This window comes from Camponotus vicinus, unplaced genomic scaffold, assembly GCF_025532165.1.
Source record: "Camponotus vicinus isolate PSW18456_S1 unplaced genomic scaffold, iyCamVici1.0 SCAF_13, whole genome shotgun sequence".
NCBI lineage: Eukaryota > Metazoa > Arthropoda > Insecta > Hymenoptera > Formicidae > Camponotus > Camponotus vicinus.
In genome coordinates this window covers 1,005,932-1,027,473 of record NW_028141949.1, presented here as the reverse complement: position 1 = coordinate 1,027,473, position 21,542 = coordinate 1,005,932, and the positions used below count along the sequence as shown (strand labels likewise).

At 32.3% G+C, this 21,542-nt stretch overlaps 1 protein-coding gene across 1 annotated transcript in view; it reads right to left on the bottom strand.

Annotated features, from left to right (window-relative positions):
- The window catches only part of LOC145964177 (uncharacterized), a 79,400-nt gene extending 58,429 nt beyond the window's left edge, over positions 1-20,971 (bottom strand). Inside the window, 2 exon segments of the mRNA XM_083086642.1 lie at positions 17,978-18,355; positions 20,656-20,971. Coding sequence (XP_082942768.1) covers positions 17,978-18,184 — 207 coding nt within the window. The 5' untranslated portion in view covers positions 18,185-18,355; positions 20,656-20,971.
- Between the last annotated feature and the right edge of the window lie 571 nt (positions 20,972-21,542).

The following is a 21,542-nucleotide window of genomic DNA, read 5'->3' as shown; positions in this document are numbered from 1 at the left end:
CAGTTGCTACTTTGAGTTGCGAGTACTACTACGAGTACATTGCTACAATGATCGTAATGGCTATGCGCCCGCCTGCAATTTCTGGCGGTGTATCAAGCTAACTATAGCCGCATCATGCGCCAAACTAACAGACAGCCATAGAATGCGTTCGAACACGGCCGCGATAGTTGCGCTCTCGCGAAAGAAAAGCAGAAATTGGCACTCGCAATCATCGTGATTAAAGAGATTCTACGCTCGTTGGTGATAATAATTAAACTACTCATTTATTCGGGAAAAGCGCGTGAACGAATTGATTGTTATTGATGCACGTTTTTAAATAAATTAGACAACTAATCCAATTAAATTAAACATAAAGATAAGGACGGATAAATTGAAAAATCCACATGCAAAGTATAATAGCGTGTTCCAATAAATTAAATCTCCCAATAGCAATTTCAAAATTGCGAATCTGTCACGGACTATAACCAGATGATAGTACAGCAGCGAGTGCAACGACCTGCTGCACGGGGATCAACGGACCTCGTGCAGGTATCACACTTTTTCCCTTTCACAAAGCATCCTTGCAACGGGCCCGACGAGCGCCACAAAAGCGTGCGGTTAAAAAACCATGACTATACATTTAAGCTATCAGCATATAAATAGTAGATCATTAATTTTAGGAGATAGTCTTTCTATGAAGAATAGCAAAAAATGATAAAGAAATAACGATTTCGAGAAATTTAATTTTTAAAGAGGATTTTCTAGAAAAAGAGAAAATTCATGATTATAGCAATTTCATGGAGAAAAAATAAGATGCTTTACGAAAAATTATTGCTCGTGTAAACTTTTTGGTGAAATCGTGTTTGAATAAAATTTATAGATATTAAGATTTATGTTTAAGCACAAAAGATTTACATACAAATATTCGAAATATAAATGTAATTACTTTATCGAAACAAATTTTTTATATGTTGGTATAATAATATTTAACAATAATGTCTATTTTAATAGCGACAAAGTTCGATCTCATAAAAAAGCACATTTGTGTCTGTATAATAACTTGTTGAAGATCTATTTTCTTCAAAACGTAGTTAACGGGAAAAAAGATAAGCAATAAGGACGATATTACTCGCGCAAAGGACAGCAATTAAAATCACGACAATAATAAAATGAGGCCGAGTTCATTGACTGACTAAAGATGCTGGCTCGAGCTTGATAGAAAAAGGATAATAAAAAGCAAAAGAGAAGCGGTCCATGGAGAAGAGCAAAAGGAAGGTGAGAAAGAACACGGAGTCAAGCTTTCTCGAAATGTAACAGAGCGAATTATGTGTTTGCATTTTTCGATGAGGTAATATGTCGGAGAAACGTCAATTTAGTTAATAGCACCGTAATGAAAAATGCTAGATAATATTCAGATAAAGAACGAGAATATTATGTCCTTCGATTACGTAGGCCGAAATAAATTTATACCTGACGTATGCTGTCTACTCTCAGAATGCTCCTGTGCTCGCGTAATTGAAATTCCTGCATGATGTCTTAATATTAATGCATCGCATATAAAGTGAAATAAATTAAGAATTAGAACTATGGATCGATTCCAAAGAAAACCTATTTTTAAATTTGTAAAAAATTACATCATATAAAAATCTTTAATAATTTGTTTTATTCGCATATTTCTTTCAGTTTCTAAAATATATGTACACATGTATTTCGCTCACAATAATTGCGTTCAACAATTAAGAAAACTTTAGTTTTCGAGTGCGTTCGAGTTTAATAGTTACGCGACGAAAAATGTTTTTCAATTTCTACAAAAAATAAATAGCGTAAAAAATTTTCAGAATAATTTGTCAATTTATAATGATAAAAAAGGATTTCATGTATATGTACATGTAAAATATCAAATATATTTTATATTTTGCTCATCTGTTTGCATATCAATGGTGGTAAGAAATCTATTCTTTATGATGCTATTAATCATGAGGTGATAAACAAATGGGAAATAAAATTTCTTGATATTAATGATTTTGCCTCATTATATCATCGCTCGCGGATATGCTTCAGAAATCTAGATGTCAGACATGGAACTTGTACAAGTGATCACTATGACTGAGTGGTCAGGCAATTAGCGGTTGCGATAATAATGACGGAGTAGAACGTTATAACAATCTCGGCTATATAGGCTGCAAGTTTAACTGGCTGTGCACTCTATAAAAGTAGTGATTTCATCGAATCAGTTGGCTATTATACATTATAAATCGATGTGCAAAATTGATGATTGATAGTCGCGTATTACGTTGTTTCAAATGCATTAAACGCTATAATTTAAATATTAGTTCTATTAAGGCGAAATAGTAAAAAATGCATTATTCACATTGCATCCATGATTAGCTTTTAATATTAAATATATTAAATTTTGCAATTATTTAAAAAAATCAAAGACACAAACTTTACTTTCTTAACGAACATGCAGTTGTAGTTAATTAAAATTCAGATTATATTTTAAAAAAACAAATTTTCAAATTGATCGTTTGAATATTGACTGTGTTAAAAGTTTAAGATCACGACAGGAACATTTAATTATATAGACGTGTTAGCGGTTATTAGGAATTAGTTACAATCATAAGAATATAATGAGCACGCCTCCTCTTTAAAGACTCGGGATATAATAGGGATATCCCCTCGAGCAACGCTCTGGATATTAATGTCTCGACTATCAACACTAATGATTAATGACAATTTGCGTCGGTCACTGGCCGAAAGAGAGAATTAGAAGATCGTGACGAGAAGAAGCATCTTCGTAAAGTCTCATCTTCTATCCGTCTTCCGGCAGTGGATTCAAGTTTACAACGTTACGAAACGAACACCGAGAAAGATAATCTTTATGCGAACGCCATATCGTTAACTGGTCTCACTGGTTTTTCGTAAAAATGTTTTTCATTAGCGTATTTTAAGTGCCGGAGATTCTATCTTTATTAAGAAAACGCTCGATGGATACGATCGCGCAGCGTAAAATCGATTTGTATCGAAAAGTGTATGACTCTGAAAAAGCAATTATATGTATGTACAAATGTGTATGTGTATGTGCATACATCGGCAGAAAGTACCATAATCGATGTTGCTCTTATAACTTATCGTTCCCCACTAAGAATGTAATAACACAGCTCGGAGCTATGTCGGCGAGGAACCGGCGATCTACGTTTAGCCGAGACATGCACGCCGCGTGCTGGACATAATAGTTAAAAATAACGTCAAGGTGCGAAACGCATGATGCCGGGATTCCGACTTGGATGAATAAAATATAAATTTCCTTGAAAGTTTGTACAAAAGATGCTTATATTAAAGTTACTTAAATGCGTCAAATGCGATTTTTCAAGTTGTTGTTTGTTATCAAAATAACTTTCGATTGAAGAAAATGCCTTATTCTCAAGCGTTTAGAAATATTTTTAAATTTGGAAAATAAAAAAATAAAATTTTGAAATTTAAACTATCATTCATCTGTTAAAAAACGAGAAACCGATCTACAATTTACAAGAAAAAATTAAAGTGCAACTATATAGATTTCTATTTGTATCTTCGATTATAAATATCAATAAAAACATTGAAATTGTATATAAACGTACAGCAAAAAAAACAATTAAAAACTTTTTAAGATAATTTTAAGAATTTTAAGAATTTAGGAATGCTGATAAATAATTATCAATCAAGATGTTTCATAATAATAAAATATATAATAATTAAAAAATTAAAATTTTTCCAATTAGACGTGTCATACGATAATGCGCATCCTCGAAATTCTATCGGTTTCCTTGAAGAGTAAAGATATAGGAACTCTTCCTTTCTTCTACGTATCCTCGGTAGCTGCAATTAAATCTATCTGTTTTGCTGGGAATTCTTCTGCAACGCGGTTCCCGCGAGTCCTGCAAAAGGAGACGAAGCTTCCCACGGGCAAAATTTAATATCGCGACCTCGTGATCGCGTCGCCGATAAAATTTCGCGACACTCGTTACTATGTCAACGACTGCTTTATGAGTACGATGTGCCAGTTGTCAGAAATTTTTTCAAATTAGAACATATTTATACATAAAGCATCCTTTAAAAAAATGCTTCATGCTTAAGTATATAAATTATAGATAAAAAAATTTACAACAAATATATAACTTATATAAAATATAAAAAATACATTTTATTATGTCATGCAAATATAGATTTTATTCCTGTTCTTATGAGAAACAAATATATATTTTTGTATAATATATATGTATATGTATATATGTTTATGTATATAGAGATATATATTTATTTGTTTTATAAATTTATAAAAATTGTAATAAAATAAATAATGTATAGAATTGATATAAATAATATATACACACAAAACACTTACTATAATATTTTATCATAATATATAAAAATAAAAACGACAATGTGATGAAATAATAAAATAATATTTTATTTCTACGTATTTGGTTGCAAATTGATGGGCACGAATAAGACAAATATATGTTAAATGTAAGTCTTTACTCTAAGAATGATTCACACTCGACTGAGCATTCGAATGTCATTTTAGTTCACAAATACTCTAATGACTGAGATAATTTACGTGCGTGACTTATATCTATGGCATTATACCTGATCAACAAAAATGCATACGTAATCAAAGATAATGAAACTTGTAAATAAAGATGATTTTAACAGAATTTTATTTTGTCTTTCTCTTCTCCTCCAACATAACAAAATCTTCCATTTTTATTCATAAACGTATCTTATGTAATCATCGCACATTACAGGCCGGCGAATGACATCATGTCCAGCGTTACAAGCTGAAGTCATCAGGTGCCAACTCTGACCAATACTGGAGATTTTTTTACGGTCGTGTTGTCACGTATGTTCAGAATACCACGTGTATATGCAGGTAGATTAAATTTCTTAATAAACATACTGGTTTATGTCTAGGGATTAAACTCAGAGCACGATGATCCCATGATTTATTTTTGCCGATGACTTTTATATTTTTAAAAATATTTACAGAAAAAAATTTTATTATTTTCTTTGGCGTACAAAGAAAATAATAAAAATATACATATATTTGCAAATATACTTGATAATATCGTATAATATCTCTTGCAATAAAATAATAATAGTAAAGTCGTAATAATAATTGAGTTTTTTTAATAGAAATTTTAGTGCAATAAATAGAACAAGACAGTACACACAATTGTGTACTGAAATAACTGGTTTTGCGTAGCTCAAGTATCAAAATTCTGTTTATTCCCTTAAGCAGTTTTGGCCGTGAGCCAAATATAAATAGAATGCGTTAACCGTTCAAGACTGCAGGAAAAACATCGATTGATGCAAAAGAGAGCACGTACTTTAGTGCAATAGCTATTAATTAATCGTGCAGATGACTTTTCAATGTCATATATATATATATATATATATATATATATATATTTAATCGATAGAAACTTATGTAACAAGTTCCTTTGGACTCTGATGCCGCAATTATATATGAATAAAAGTAAAGAACATATTTTTAAAAATTTAAGAATTCCTAGAAAAGAATTTATATTGCAAAATAAATATTGAAAAATAAAACAAAAATATCATATATTTTACAAATACAAATAAGCTCTTGATTTTACTGCAAAGCATTTAATTTGCGATTCTTGTAATATCTGCTCATAAACATTAGTGCCGTTATGACAATAACGCGGTCATATAAAATATATGTGTAGACTTTTATAGTAGACAATATACGCTTTTTACTATTCATATCTGTTTTATTGCTACTCATTTATAGAAGAAAACATTTAAAAAAGCAACATTTAAAAAAATTTCAAATATAAGCATTCTTATATCTTTAAATAAATATAAATGTAAAAATATATCGATTTTATATGTATATACCTATTATAACAATATATGTCAATATTAAATAATAAAATAATACTTGTCTTTCTCTCTTTTTCTCTCTCTCTCTTTAATAAGAAGCAAAAGTGTTGGTTACGTTTTATTTGCATGATATAACGACAAGTAATTGAATAAAAATATTGGTATAAAATAATGGAAATGATATTAAATAACTGGAAATAATATTAAGAAATTTGCTCAATCAAATATTTACTGCACATAATTGTATAATGCATTCGCAACGATTGGACTTATGAATTAACCGGTTATGTCGCCATGTCCCAATTTTCACTGTGAGCAAGGCGAATGCAATTCTGACTCATCCATATCGTCATCGTGAAAAGTATACGGCCCGAATGTTATTGTATAATGCCCAAAACATCCAAGCGCGATAAAGCGACAAATATCTCATAAGACGTTCGCGCGAGAGATATGCTTCTTCGTTATAAATGTTCTATGCGAAAATATTTTCTGCTAGTCATTTTATGTCTCTGTAACGATCGAGAACTTCGAGGTCATCTAAGAAAGTATATAGGACGTATAAAAATTATAATATTACTCCAAGAATACTACCATAATTGGTAACGTGAAAATAATAACGTATAATCATTCAATCTATTATTTAATAAACATATACTTGTAATATTAATGAAATTTCAATATATCACATTTCTCAAATTCTATAAATGCACAAATCTATTTCATTAAAATATAATAATAATTTCTTAAATGTTAATGTAACACATTAGCCTATTTTTTTCTAACTATTCTTAGAAACTTGATGTCGCGCTTAATTGCTGAGACAAGAATGAAATTTATATCTGTGTCGTTATTAACAGCTCTTCGAGTTGTTAACAAACGATGTATGCAACGATGTATGTATTGCCATATATGCAAGTGTCAAACAATTGAACCCTGAATCTGTTACACTGTTATATCAAGTTCTAAGGCAATCTCTAATTGTATCTTACACGACGTAAGCGTTATATTCTAACGCATTCGTTACGGTAAATTAAGCGTAGCGGAAATAACTTCGGAGATGAAAACGTATAAAGTGATTTTATAATATAATGCTACTGTTAATTAACGGTAATTACAATTTTTCGCACCGCCCATGTTTATCTCTATATATGTAGCGTATAATGACAAGAATCTATAGTTAGGAGAGAAAGAAAGAGGAATAAAATATACAGTCTCCCATTGTGTCTGCCATTAATATTTTTTTCAACGCGAAAGTTTTAGATGCTAAACAAAAATTATAGTTTTCAAAAAATTTTTACATATAAATACAAAAAATATAAGTAGATTTTTTTAATTAGATTGATATAATAGCAACGAGAAAAATCAAAAAGCTCTCGGTTCTCTTCTTCCCAATTACTTCTTTCATTAAGAGTTATTACAAAACGTGATTTTGTAAGAAGTCATCGGAGTTAACTAAATACGCGCGCCACGAAAGATGAAGATTGTATTATTGGATTTGTATTACTTCAAGTGGCAGAACCTCTTTCATTCACATATTCTGCCGTTCTTGATACACGTATATATGTCACCCAATGTTATCCAGTAACGTAATCTCTTTATCGCTACGTCCTTTTCATTGAGGCTTAATTAAATGTACGCAGTGTCGGTGGAGGAAATGAGAGCGAGAGGGCCCCTGACTTCTCTAACTGAATAGGGGGCAAATGGAGAGCACGATTGAAAGGGTCGAGGTCGTTGATGTTAACGGCGTATGCATAGCAGCAATGAACTGAATTTCAGAACTCTGTCATAGATACTTTTATCCAGAAGGAATAGAATCCACAATATATCCTTTTTTTTACACAGTGCTTTAGCGTGAAAAATTTTTTCTTGCGAATTTTTTTTAGTATTAACGGTTTTGATACTGCTATATGTATACATCGTAAGATACAAAGCATAATAGATATAAAAAACTACAGATAAATTTTTAATTTCTTTGTTTTTACTTTTTCCATTGATAAGTATTACACATATGTATTAAATCATAATAAATAGAATAATCTATTAACTACCGAGATAAAAGAATGAAAAAATAAATTTAAATAGTATCAAAAAACGTACTCAAACAATTTCTAATGCAATAATAATCTAGTAATATAATACTCTTCAATAATATTTTTTCGTGCAATATATAACACGAATCCTTTGCATTTTTATTATGTATGATAAATTACAGCCAGAGGCAATTTATGTAGGAGTGGTCTACATTGATTTAACCACATGTCTTTATATATACACGAGGGGAAAATATTATTGGAGATAAATAAAAATTGGAGATTATAGAAGGAATTAAAATAATTAAGCATTTCCTAATGTCAAGAGAGAGAAAGACAGAGAAAACAGTAAGCAAAAGAAAGTATCTAAAAGTGATCGCAGGGCAGGGCACGGTATTACAGTAGATAGTAAGTAATAGATATATGTAGAGATGTATATAGATATATATATGTGGGACAGGCAAGATGGAGTCTCTCGGAAGCACGGGTCGATATGAACGCGGCAACGCTATTGCAGCAAACCGCCCCCTATTCGTTCCTCAGCGGTCTCTGTTCGCTCCTCTTATTTTGCCTTTTTCCGCATGCATATTATCAATTTCCCTTTATCTCTCCATTTCTGCCATAGATATTGCTATTGACACCGTTTGCAAATCGATATGTATCCGATATTTTCTTCTTTTTGAAAAACGCACTTTTGCTTATAGAGTGAAAGCAAGAGGATTGATTACAAACCGCAGAAGAAAAGTATATCATGACAATAGTATATAAAAAAAACAATTTTTAATTATTTCAATTACACATTTTTGCTTAAAAAATAGTTTCTATAGATAACATTCTCTAAGTATTACTAACTATAGATAACATTCTCTAAGTATTACTAACTATAGATAACATTCTCTAAGTATTTTCAAAATTTTTAAAATTTTAGTAATTTTTAATAAATATATAAAATTACACACGGAATCTATTATTTAAATAAAAAAAAAATTAATCATCGCAATAATAACGGTAATAACATGTGGGACATTATCAAATTTTGTACATCGAATTCAGTTTGATTGTTAAATCTCTTTAATCCATTGCAATAATCATTGTAAGAAATAGCAATAATTTTGACTCGAGCAAGAAAAGTCAGACAAATGTATTTAATAATTTTTTTGCATTATTATTCCCTGTTTTCATTATCGAGATGATTCGATACTGCCCTACGATATAAAACTGATTACATTAACAGCTGACTCGGCACTGTAATAAAAATCGTCGGTTTTTCTTACTACCCGCTAACAATGATCGGATTGCGTAAACATCTATCGCAAAAAATCAATTCATTTTTGAAGCGGATTTCGTGATATTTCGTATGCGAGCATTTTTCATTCCTTGATCTTTCAATTTCTCTAGCGGTGACGTAATCTTACCACGTGCGCGTACGTATATAACAAAAATAATCATGATGCGATCACGACGGACGATGCGTGGAATGAAATTTGTATTAAATATGCATGAAAAAAAACCTGCCAGTATAGATTAATATTGATATTGACCGTCTCTCATAACAATATCGTGCAAGTCATATTTGCAATTCCGCAGAAATATTTGGCCAATATTAAGATTTATTAAAAATTTTATTTTTCGTTTAATTCGTCTTATCTATAAATGTGAAGAGAAATATATATGAAAATGCTATATAAAGACAGTTTATTCATATGTGGGTGCATATATGGCAGTTAAAAAAGTTAGATATTTAAAATTAGATATTATATGATTATACTTGCATTTTATCTATCGGCACATTTTTGCAATTACAAATTTTTTCTAGATAACAGTTTTACTGACATCGCAGTTGACATTAATGAATTCAATATAAAAAATGAGATATCAACGTAATATGTTGCCTACAAAGAGAGAAGTATTTCGCTTTAATTGTCATTATATTTGATCTCGATTAATTAATTGTTTATCAACGCGCAACACGTGCTATCACTTAATGTTTCAATTGCGTCATATTTCCTTGATATTCTCACATGTACACGTTTAACTTTTTGTACTCAATATGTTAAGAAAAATTAAAATGCATTTAGCATTTCTTATTTTAGAGAAACATTTTTTCATATAATTCATATAATTCTATATTTTTAAATATCGTAATTTTTTACTTATATATTTACTTATACTTTTTATCAATTATTTTGATTTTGTATTTTATTTGCATAAGAAAACAATAAATGTAAAAAATGTAAAAAATACTAAATTAATATAAAAATGAATATTATATTAATATTTTTAAAAATAATTAATCTAACAAATTTATGAGAAAAAATATTTTTCCAAAAAATATATAACGTAAGTGCTCCAAGGAATTTAAATATATTGAAAAATTTTATCTATCTTTTTTAGAGATATAATTAAAACGAAAAAATTATCTTTTTTGCTATTTTTGGGAATACTTCTAAATGCATTCTAAAGTATTTAGAGTATTGATGCAACCTCGATGTAAAATGCATTAGCAGAATACAGTGAAACTAAAATAGCATGTTGGTCACTGAAAGAAGATTTAAAACGTGAAGAAAATAAATTAAAACTTTATGGGAAAATATAGATTTCTCTCACACTCTCTCTCTCTTTTTCTTTCAACGGCCTGTTTATTTACATTATTATAGAAAGTAATTAATCTACAATATCGTGATAATCTTAGCCGGTTATAAATGCAGTAGATTGACTTAACTCCTTGAGTTTACTCGATAATCGATAGGTTGTTGCACCAAGTTATGAATAGTCGTACTTTCGCCTATGATTCGATACATATTTTGGCATTCCTATTGTATCAAAAGTGATGATAACAAACATTATTGCATATTGCATATTATCATATATGAATATAATCTATTTTATATACAAGTATTTATTAAAAGTTTGGCATATCTTAATAATATCAATGGAATTTTTTTTCAATAAATAAATCAAATATTACGATTTCAAGGACATTTTCCATCATGCATCATAATAATTTTCAAAGTAGGTCGGTATCGATTATATAGGAAACCAGTATAAAAGCGTGTGTTATAAAATGTCATGCGAGAATTAGGGCAACAACAAAAACGCTACGTAGACTATTCTATACGTGCTAGATGCTTCTTTTATCCGGATAATTCTTTTGTTCGAACCAAAGCTGATACGTGCTCTAGTAATCGAGAACGAACGTCTAATCGGAACTATATGTACATGTAACTGATGCTATTTTGTAACGCATATGATGATTAATAATATTAAAATTTGTTAACAAAAAAATTTGAAAATTAAAAACTTTTATTAGTAAAATAAAATAAAATAAAATAAACATGTGAGAATAAATTCTTGAAAATAATTGATTCATTATAGATAAATTTGAAATTTTTAGCACATCTTCACTACAATTATTCCACGTATTATCAACATTCACATGACATATAATTGCGGACGACGAAAGAATCAACATTCTAATTCTCAAGAGTGGTAAGAGTTGCGTTAAATTATCTTTTATTCTCGAGTTTCCTATGAGTAGGTAATAGGAAAAGAAAGAAGGGCTAAAGATTCTTTCTTCAGAATCGTGTATCGTTCGCATACCAAGTTAACCGCTATATCTCTCCCCCTCTTACAATAAGTTAAAGGACTAGGGCGAACCCTTTCCGATTACGAAAGCATGGTGAGACATTCTGGTCCACAGCATGAAAGGGAGAAAAGCAAAGAGGGAGAAAGTATCGACGACGCGCGAAGGGCTGTAATCCCTGTCGAGTTTACACAGCTCGCTACTTATCGAATGTGTGTTTAAAGAAGTGAATCGCCCGAAATGCGCATTCGAGTTATCGCACTTTGTCGAGTGCCTCGTTAGGCAATACTTTGAAGTCTGTTAATTGAAGATCTTTAATTCGTTGAGAACCGAACTAGACATTTATAAGCAAAGTAACGCTTTCGAATGCATCGATATAAAGTGAACATACATGTATTAAATAAGAACACTTTTCTGCCAAATATAAATCTTACATTAACAATATAAGAATAAAATCAAATTATATCCTATCTATTTTTGATTTTCATAAATACTAGGAGTCTTTATTTTGTAAGCTGTTAAAAAGATGTAACAAGTTGTATATCCATTATTAAGTTTTATGCATTATTTTACTTTTTTGATTTTTTATAAACTTAAAGTTTCATAGATTCTAAAATTTGTATTTTTTATTGTGCTAATGGAAGATTTATCGATCTCTGTATACATCGTCAATCACACAATACTTTTTTAATTCATATAATGAGCGTTGAACGCTATATATACATGTCACATATGTTCTTTTAAAATAGACTAACTTAAATTTATTAAGATTATTTACAGCACTTTCTGGAGCAAGCTCGCTAAATATTCATTCCGGCTATCTTCGAAAAGATTTATATGACATGAGTCAAATTTAGCGCTTAAAGGGTTAAGAGCCCAGCTACTTCTTCGAAGCTGACACAATTTAATAATTAAATCAAGTTCATATATTAGTGAGAGTTGTATCACCCGTTGTTAGTGACGAGTACTTTGTCCACCTTCGCTGCTTTTAACGACAGTGTCATTTTACGACATATTATTAAAGTGGGTTCAATCACGGCAGTTTCCGACATTGCATTTAATGCTCAAATACTTGTCAAGGGCAGAATGCCAAATTTCTACGGAAGTAGAAATTGTCAATTCGAAGTAGATACTTACTGCAAGATATAACAGCAATTAATTTAAACTGCTTTTTAAAGCTGACATTTTATAGATAGATATTTCTTTTGAATCGCAAGTCCATAAAAAACATGGCAAATAAACAAGCATAATAATATCCATTTGTTTAAAAATATTTGCTTATTGATTCTGTATAATTGGCAAAATTTGTGTATCTTATTTTGTATATTTATATTGTATATTAATACTTTTTCAATTATCATGCATATTATTAAAGCGCCAATTTTTTAAAATTAATATTCCAAAAACTTGTATATTATCCTCTATTTTTCTAAAATTTTTTCATGTAAAAGTATATATTTTTATATAAGAACAAAATTTTTATACGTGAATTATAAAAGGCACACTGAAAATAATTCAGCTATTATCTCAAAGATTTCTTAGCTATTATCCCATTATAATAAATCGACTCGTGCGTGCCAGCTGGTGCTATAAACCGAATGATTCGCAACGATTTTGAATCGAGATGCGTTGAAGTAAAATTTCACGGTGACGCATACGCGCGTGCGTTTGTGGACCGTCCATCTAGCGTAAAGCGTGAAGCCACCTCGCATTCAAGCTTGAACGCCATTGCGGCAGCGTACCGGCGCGAAAACGTTTATTTTCAGTCTACCTTTACAGCAGGCGGAAGAGACGGCACATATACATGTACATATGTAGTCGACGGTTTCGCAACGCGCGGTTTCATCCGGCGAGGAATCGACGAATGGAAAATAACGTGTTTTCGATGTGCAGCATACAGCATATAGTTTCAATCGTGCAAAAAACGGTACGATTAATTCGCTAATCGATATACAGGAGATTAAGTTATTTTAATTTGCTGCATTATTTATCGCGCCGCGCGAGTTATGCAAATAATGTTTGAATGCTTTTATCGGACGTGAAATATTCTATAACTATCTCGATACACTTATTTTTGCATATATTTTCCTGAAATGCAAACGATTATTCTTATTTAAATATTCTTGTTTAAGCTGCATTCTACGTTCTTGGAGAGCTTGTCTAAGAATAAAACCGTTTATCCAATTTTAGTGACATTTACTCTATTAAATTAACGGTATATAATCGCACATATATTGGGTATCTTTTCCAATTAATATTTGAGTATTTAGGGCATCATTCATAGTTGAAGTACTTGATTGAAGATGAATGACGCATCATCGTGAGAAACGTGCGTGCAACTGTCATGGAACGCACCGTATTATTGTGAACAATCAAAAATGCAACTCGTGCACATCGCACTCTTGCCAGAATTACCTTCGTCTTTGCCTTCGTAAACTTCCGTTATACACGCGACGTAATCCTTCCTCAAAAGCGCATCGCGAGAGCGACGCGAAAGGAATTGCTGAACGTGTAGTAGTCTAAATCCTGTAATGCGTCGCGGGTGACCTAGATTCGTGATCGCCGCAACATCACCTTCGTGTCCTTTATCGCGCACGCGGACATCCTGAACGAGTATGCGGCTTTAAATCCAGGAGTGTAATTTTCTAATGCAATCACTTTGACCGACATTTATGACGAATGATCTCGCAATTTTAATTTTGACTTCTCCAGTGATGAATCCTCCAACAAGAATCTTCGGAGTAAATTTTTAATTTGAAAATTAACGTGTTTTATTATCTATTCTGGCTACCTAAATTTTAATTAACAGAAAGGACCTTTCTCTTCTATCATTTTTTTTTGTAGCGTAAGTTAGATACTCTGAAAATTAGGATCGCGCATATTTAGAAATCTCCTGATACGTCTGATATATAGCCTGAGTGAAAGATATTAGCGATAAAATACGGCGACCTTTACATGAGGAGAACACGCAACCGTCAATCTTTTAGTTGTACCGGCCATTGAGTCCCGGTCAATTAATCAATTCGCTATCTAATGTGACAACGAACGTAATGCGACGGAAACATTTTTTTATTTATATCAGAGAAACGCTCGAATCTTTTTTTTTCTTTCTCTCCAAGATTGGTTAACTGTGGCCTCGAGACATTGTTCAAGGTTCGTTGGCGAAGGTCCATGGTGAAATATTATGACGTAATTCTCCGCGAGTCCAGAACGTATATACAATGAGCGATTAAATGTTAGCATATAAAACTGGACGATGAACGCATCGTAAGTCGAGTTAATAAAGTCTTAGCGATGTTACTAGATAGTGCGACAAACTGCTGTTGCAGACTTCGAGGAATTTAAGCGATGCTGCAGCGACCGGTTATGTTGCTTATATCATCTCGAATATTATACGTCATTTTATTTTCGTGCTTTAATCGTCATGATAAAAAATATATATAAACTTTAATTTAAATGTGATTTTTAAATTTGCATATTTTGAAAAAAAGATTGTCATATACGAGTTAAAAAGAAATTATTGTTTCTTAGCTATATTATATTTTGATTATATTTTTACGCGTATTCATTCGATTTATAGATTTCTTTGAGATTCGGCAAGACGAGAAATGATGATACGTTTGTGAAACTGAAACATCAGCAACATTCATAGCATATGACATCACGAGATCAAGAGAAATGAAATAACTCGTCCCCGAATTATACGCTCAGCGAATATAACATGTGCTGCTCTTGTCACGACACATTTTTAGAGAATAAAAAAACGATGTTTCCACACGAAAATATTCGTTAATTAGTATAAGAACCTTGACTTAATTTCGGTCATAACATAACGACATATATATATGTATCTGTATGCCTGAAAAAATATCGTATTTTATAAAAAATATTATAAAATTATAGTATGTTAAATTTTACCCTTATTATTCACATAATTTTTTTATACTTTATATACTTTTTTACAGTCAGTACAGATACTTTTTCTATCGGCTAATTCCACCTACAAAATATATATAATTTGTATATATATAATTTTTAAAATATAATATAATTTGATGCAAATATACCTATATATATGACATGCTGTGTGCACGTAACTTTAAATACAATTATAAAAATGTATATTTAATAGATACGAATATACTTGTTGCAAAAAGCGCGAAAATGCAAATATATTTAAAAATGCACAAAAGATAAGATAGAATTAATATATTATGAAAGAATTATATACATATAAGTCAAGGTAAATTTTAGAATTCAAAATAGCATAAAAGAAATTAATAGAATTGAATCGTTTGTTGATTCACATTCTTCTCCTCTCGATTTATATCATAACCGGTTTCCTATCCTTAGATAATATATTTATCTTGTCCAAATTCTGCCATCGTACCAATTTGCTCTCATCTTCCTTGCTTAAGTAAAATAAAGTATCTAAATCTATTACCTTGAAGCTATTGAGATAGTTAATAGTTTCGCATTTTACTTTACTGATATTTTCTACATGAAGCACGATTGATTGTTTTAACGATGTAACAATTCACCCGAACAGGAAGAAACAGCAATTAATGAAGCAGTTTAAATCTCTATCCAACAGCCTTTTTGTTCCGTGACATTATGCACGCTCGCTCGATTTAGAATTTTTTTTTTTGCTTCTTTGCCGAAAAGAAGCGTGTAGGATCTTCGGAGTCGTGAACACGTATGTTCGCTATTCACTTGTGCCGTTACCTTCGCGGTAGCCTACGTCCTAGAGTAACCGTGACCTTTGAGTCACAACAATCGGTCGGTCAGCTCGTCTTAATAGTCGTTTTACATGCTAATACGCTCGACGTAACGATTTAGCGACAAAGGCATTTTTTTGCACTCTCGACGCCTCCTCAGGTGCACCATAAATAGGACCTCATAAAAATTGCGCGATTTATAAACAAATGATGTTGCGAATGATACCATAGTGATACCATACTGTTTACGGTTATGAAATATTCAATAAAACATATTTCGAGTTGTTCAGTTATTTTGAATATTATCTCACGTATGTTTGTAAAATGAAATTAAAGAAAATATTCAAATGTATGTATATAGTTTAAATTTATAGTTTGTATTATATCCAAATGTCTTCTACAAAAAACCCAAAAGTAAAAGTAAAATGTGATATATAGGCAAAAAAGGAGAACTTAAATAAAATTTCATTCACATGAATAATCATAAACTTAATTGATGCTACCGTAGATATCAACTCTGATGCAAAATAAAATAATTTAACGTATTGTTTAAAATTATCGTGCAATGCAAAGTCGTCGAGATATTTTTCCTATTAGCACAAAAATATTAAACTAATGGAGCATTCGATTTTATTGATATTATTCTTCTCGGAAGATACTCATTGTCAGATATTTTCATAATACCCGAAATAAACTGAATAATCATCCATTAAATAATGTTAGATGTAGCAACTACTATCATGTTGTTCTCTTTTAAGTTGTTAGTAACAAACATTTTAACTAACTCGTGAAACTAACTCGCGAAGAGTATTAAATGCGTGAGTGCAATTGTACTAAACCCTCTTTTCGTACTTTATTCACGCAATCGAAATTGCGAACTGACATGCGGCAAAACAGTCAAATGCGAGCCCGTATATGCTATTAGATGCCACATATACATACGAAGCCTATTATTTGCGATAATACTACTCATTTCCCTTGTCTCGTGGCCAAAAATACATATGTTCGTGACGAACCAATGCGCACATCATGCAGTACTTTAAAAACTTTCGATGTTACGTGATACAACAAAATTTTTAAAATATATAATTTTATATACGAGTATTTTTATGACCTTGACAATATAACACTCTCTGCGCGCGATTATAATAGAATATTATTTTTGACCTGGTTTTTTTTATGTAAATTTTTATAAACTTTATTTTTACCTTTCATTTAACACGCAAAATCACGATAAGACATCACATTACGAAAGATTTTTTACAATGTATAAATTAGTGAAATTAAGAGAGATAAGTATTCAACATGAAAACGGAAAGTTTTCTGATATATTATAGATAATATTGAAACACTGAGAATGATATAAGCTTATATATATATAAGTAACTCTCTTGTTTATTTCACAAAATCTCAAAGAAATTTTTTATCGACAGTAAAAAGAAAAACTTTTCACAATTATATGTTATATAATATATTTTATATTTTTTTCTATTATACTTATTGTCTGTGTGTTAGGATGAAATGAATATATATTCAAACATTAAAAAATGTAGTGGAGTTTATACAAACGCTGCATTTATTTAGAGCTAACGCTGATTAAAAAACTTTATTCTTTCACTTACATCATTTTAAGAGAATGTAAAGAAAAGAGACGTGAAATCATTAAAAGCAAACTTGTTTAATTAATTGATATTGTCACAATCGATTCCTAACACACGCTAATATCTATATCATTCTCGGTGCTTAGATCAAGGAAAAATTCATCACAATCTCACCTGTTTTCCGGCGCGTGGTAACGTCTCCACATTAGTACCGCCGACGACGGGTGCCTTCTCCAGTCCGCCGTTTTGCTGGCTGACGTTTATGTTGGCGTTAACATTGGCGTTAACATTATTGGCGTTGTCGGTGACGTTTGCGTTCATGTTTGCTCCAGTTGTAACATCGCCGGCGCCGGTACCGCGCTTTCCGTTCTCGCCCGTCATCCTTTGGCCGCTCTGTCGATTCACCCTCTCGTCGTCTCACACCCTCGTCGCAGCCGCCGCTGCCGCCGCCGCCACCGTCACCACTGCCGTCGCCGTTCTTGTTTCCCCCACCCCGTTGATACTTCCGCTCGTTAATTTTCAACGTCGATCCACGGTGCGGAATCCTGATATCTGTGTGACCGATCGAATCGATCAGAGACAAGCGTGGATCAAAATGCGAAGATGCTTATCGATAACACGTAATTTATTTCAGCCCCTCAATTCCCGCGAGCTTTCGTTCCTCAGGACGCACGAAACTTAAACTTACTAATAGAGCAATCTTGACTTATTAATAGAAACAATATACGAGCAATCTTGTTCGAAATCTTACTACCAATATCTTTCTCTCTTTTTCTCTCTCTCTCTTTCTTTATCTATCTATCTATCCATCCATCTATCCATCCATCTATCTATTTATCTATCTATCTATCTATCTATCTATCTATCTATCTATTTATCTATCTATTTCTCTACATATCTTTTTATGCCATATAACTTAAAAAGCTTATTTAGATATTCATATTTAAAGCAAACGTAAAATTATATTATTATTTGATCCACTCTAATTTGAATGCATAATTGTTAAAAAGTGAAAATGTCTTTAAGAATAAATGATATAAAATATAAGAATACGTTTCATCGGGCAACCATAGTCGAATTAGTTGTTTCTCGAGGAGAATGCTATTTTTAGTCTCCATGGAACGATACGGGTGGTATAACCGTACATGACAAAACAATCCAAGCACATTGCGATCGTCGTCCTAGCGTTCGCTATTCGTTAAGACAAAATCGATCGAGGCAGCGAATTTTGCCCAAAGTGCAATCTTATCGTTAACATTATCAAACACACCAAAAACCCAAAAGGACAATTTCAAAGAAACGTAACGTCTTTTAGACGTCTCGACAACGCTTCAGATATTTATGTGTGGTACAGAACGCAGCTTTTTTTAGAACGCTTTATATGTCACAGCACTTTTTTATTTTCCAAAAGATCTTTTTTCAACAGCTAGTCAACGCGTTCGTTATCATTTTTAAACGTAATAACAATAAAAGCGAGGACCGACCTTTCCGAGCTTTTGGGCGGGAACGTGAGATACCTTCGTCCGGAATCGCGAGTGCTTCGACAAGGACCGAGGGACGAACGAGGAGCCAACGTCATACCGACGACGATGACATCCGTCGTCGCGTGTAATTGCGAATATTCCGGAGCAAAATAAGCAACGATCGCACAGCTGGCGATCCGCGGGAACCCGAGGAAATGTACGAGCGAGCCTAAGCCCGCGCACGGTCGACGGTAGAACCACGGGGAAAATCGATTCGAGCGTGTCCGTTCGAGCACTGCGCGCTTCTCGGAGCCGCAGCGATAAAAGCGGCCGCGCGCGCGACGTTCCGGCTTTACGACGGAATATTCGACAACCTCAGCATTTCTCAGCATCCACTGATGCTCATTATTATTTCATAAAATATTATTTTAGAGAACATTTCCTCCCTTTGCGCATTGATTTAATCCCTTATAACCTTCTATTGGCCTCGCACACACTTACTACGTTTTAAATTCAAATGATTCGTATGTTTCAATCTGGTCTAATTTTATCTATTTTACTGCATTGAGCATACATAAATAACTATTTTATCTATTTTATTCGTATTGTGTGTACATAAATAACTATTTAAAAATAAAACAATTATTTTAAAATATTACAGACAATAAAAATAAAGAGTAGAATAAAGAAATGGCAACAAATATAACTCGAGAAATACCTCTTTGTAATTCATAATTTAAAAGTAAGACTAATTTTAAAAGACTGATTTTGGAACATACGAAAATTCAATATAACTGAATATAAAAGAGAATCTTTTTAATTACATTTGGAAATTGTACAAAATGTCATTAAAACAAAAAGATACTCGTAGTAGATATTTCACTATGCAATTGATATCGCGGGATAATTCCTTAATGACAGTAATTTATGGATGCTTCGAATTATCGGATCGAACCGGATTGCGAGTGGTCATCCGGTAGGAAACGGGAAAAACTGGTAAACGCGCAAAAAAACTCAATAGTATACATCCCGCGAGCTGATCCGCAATTATTAAACCAGATTCCGTTGTTATTTATACGCGCACGAATATATGTACATACAAACGTGTATATACGCATACTGACGTCAACGGTGTCCGATCTGATGATCTCCGACGTGGTACATTTCGCGGACGATCTCTCGAACTCCTTTTCTCGGCATTTTAGCCGAGAAGTTTACCGCGGTTCGATGACGCGCGGCGCCTCGAATCCGCACGATTATCGAACGATTACGTACATTCGAACGCCACCCCGTACGCGCGAGCGAGTATAGCGGCAATGGGGAAAAAGAAAAGACAAATAAAAGGGAGAGAATAAGAGAGAGAAAGAGAGAAAAAGAAGAGGCACTAACCAGGATTACACGCAGGGTTGCGCGCGGCGGATGCCTTCGAGTCCACTAGTATGAGAACCACCACGATAGTATTTTAATAAGACACTTTTCCCATCGAGCGCTTCCTTCCTCACTTGTCAAATCACACGGCGGCGCGCCATCATTTCTCGTTGTGCCGTCGCTGTTGTCGTTGCGTTTTGCTTCCTCACATCGACCGGCCGCCGCGGACCGCGCGCGCACACACACGTATATAACTCGTCTCCGCGAATCGCGCGACAAAGAAAGCACTGAGCGTAATGCGACCGCCCTCTCCGACACTTCGCACGACTTTGATCACTGCGCACGTCTGCGCCGCCGTCAATGGCGACGCCGCGTCCGCCGCGACACCTACCAGCCGCGCCGCGAATCACTAGACGTATCCATTATTTTTAAATTGCCAGATTCTCGCGGCCAATATAAATATAAAAAAAAGAGTGACGAAAATGTCGACTTCTCACCTGATAAAAAACATATTTTTAATCTTTTTAATTTCAATTTCAAAGTCATTATATGTATAAGAACGTATGACTCATATACGAAATGTGTTTTTTTTATTTATTATGATTTTCACAAATGACAAGTTTAGAAATAAACGATATACTATATTAATACAAATAAATTTTTAAAATATTCCTCTGTAAGTGTTGTTAAACATGTGTTTCTTTTGGTAACTTTACAGATATAACTCAAACATCTAATAATTTTCAATTTGAAATTGATCATTATATATATATATATATATATATAAAAGATGACAGATTCATGTATCAAATATATATAAAATAACTATGTTAGACAAATATATATAAACATTTAAATATAACGGTTTTATGTTATATATATATCTGTTTTTTGATTAAGATAAGGAA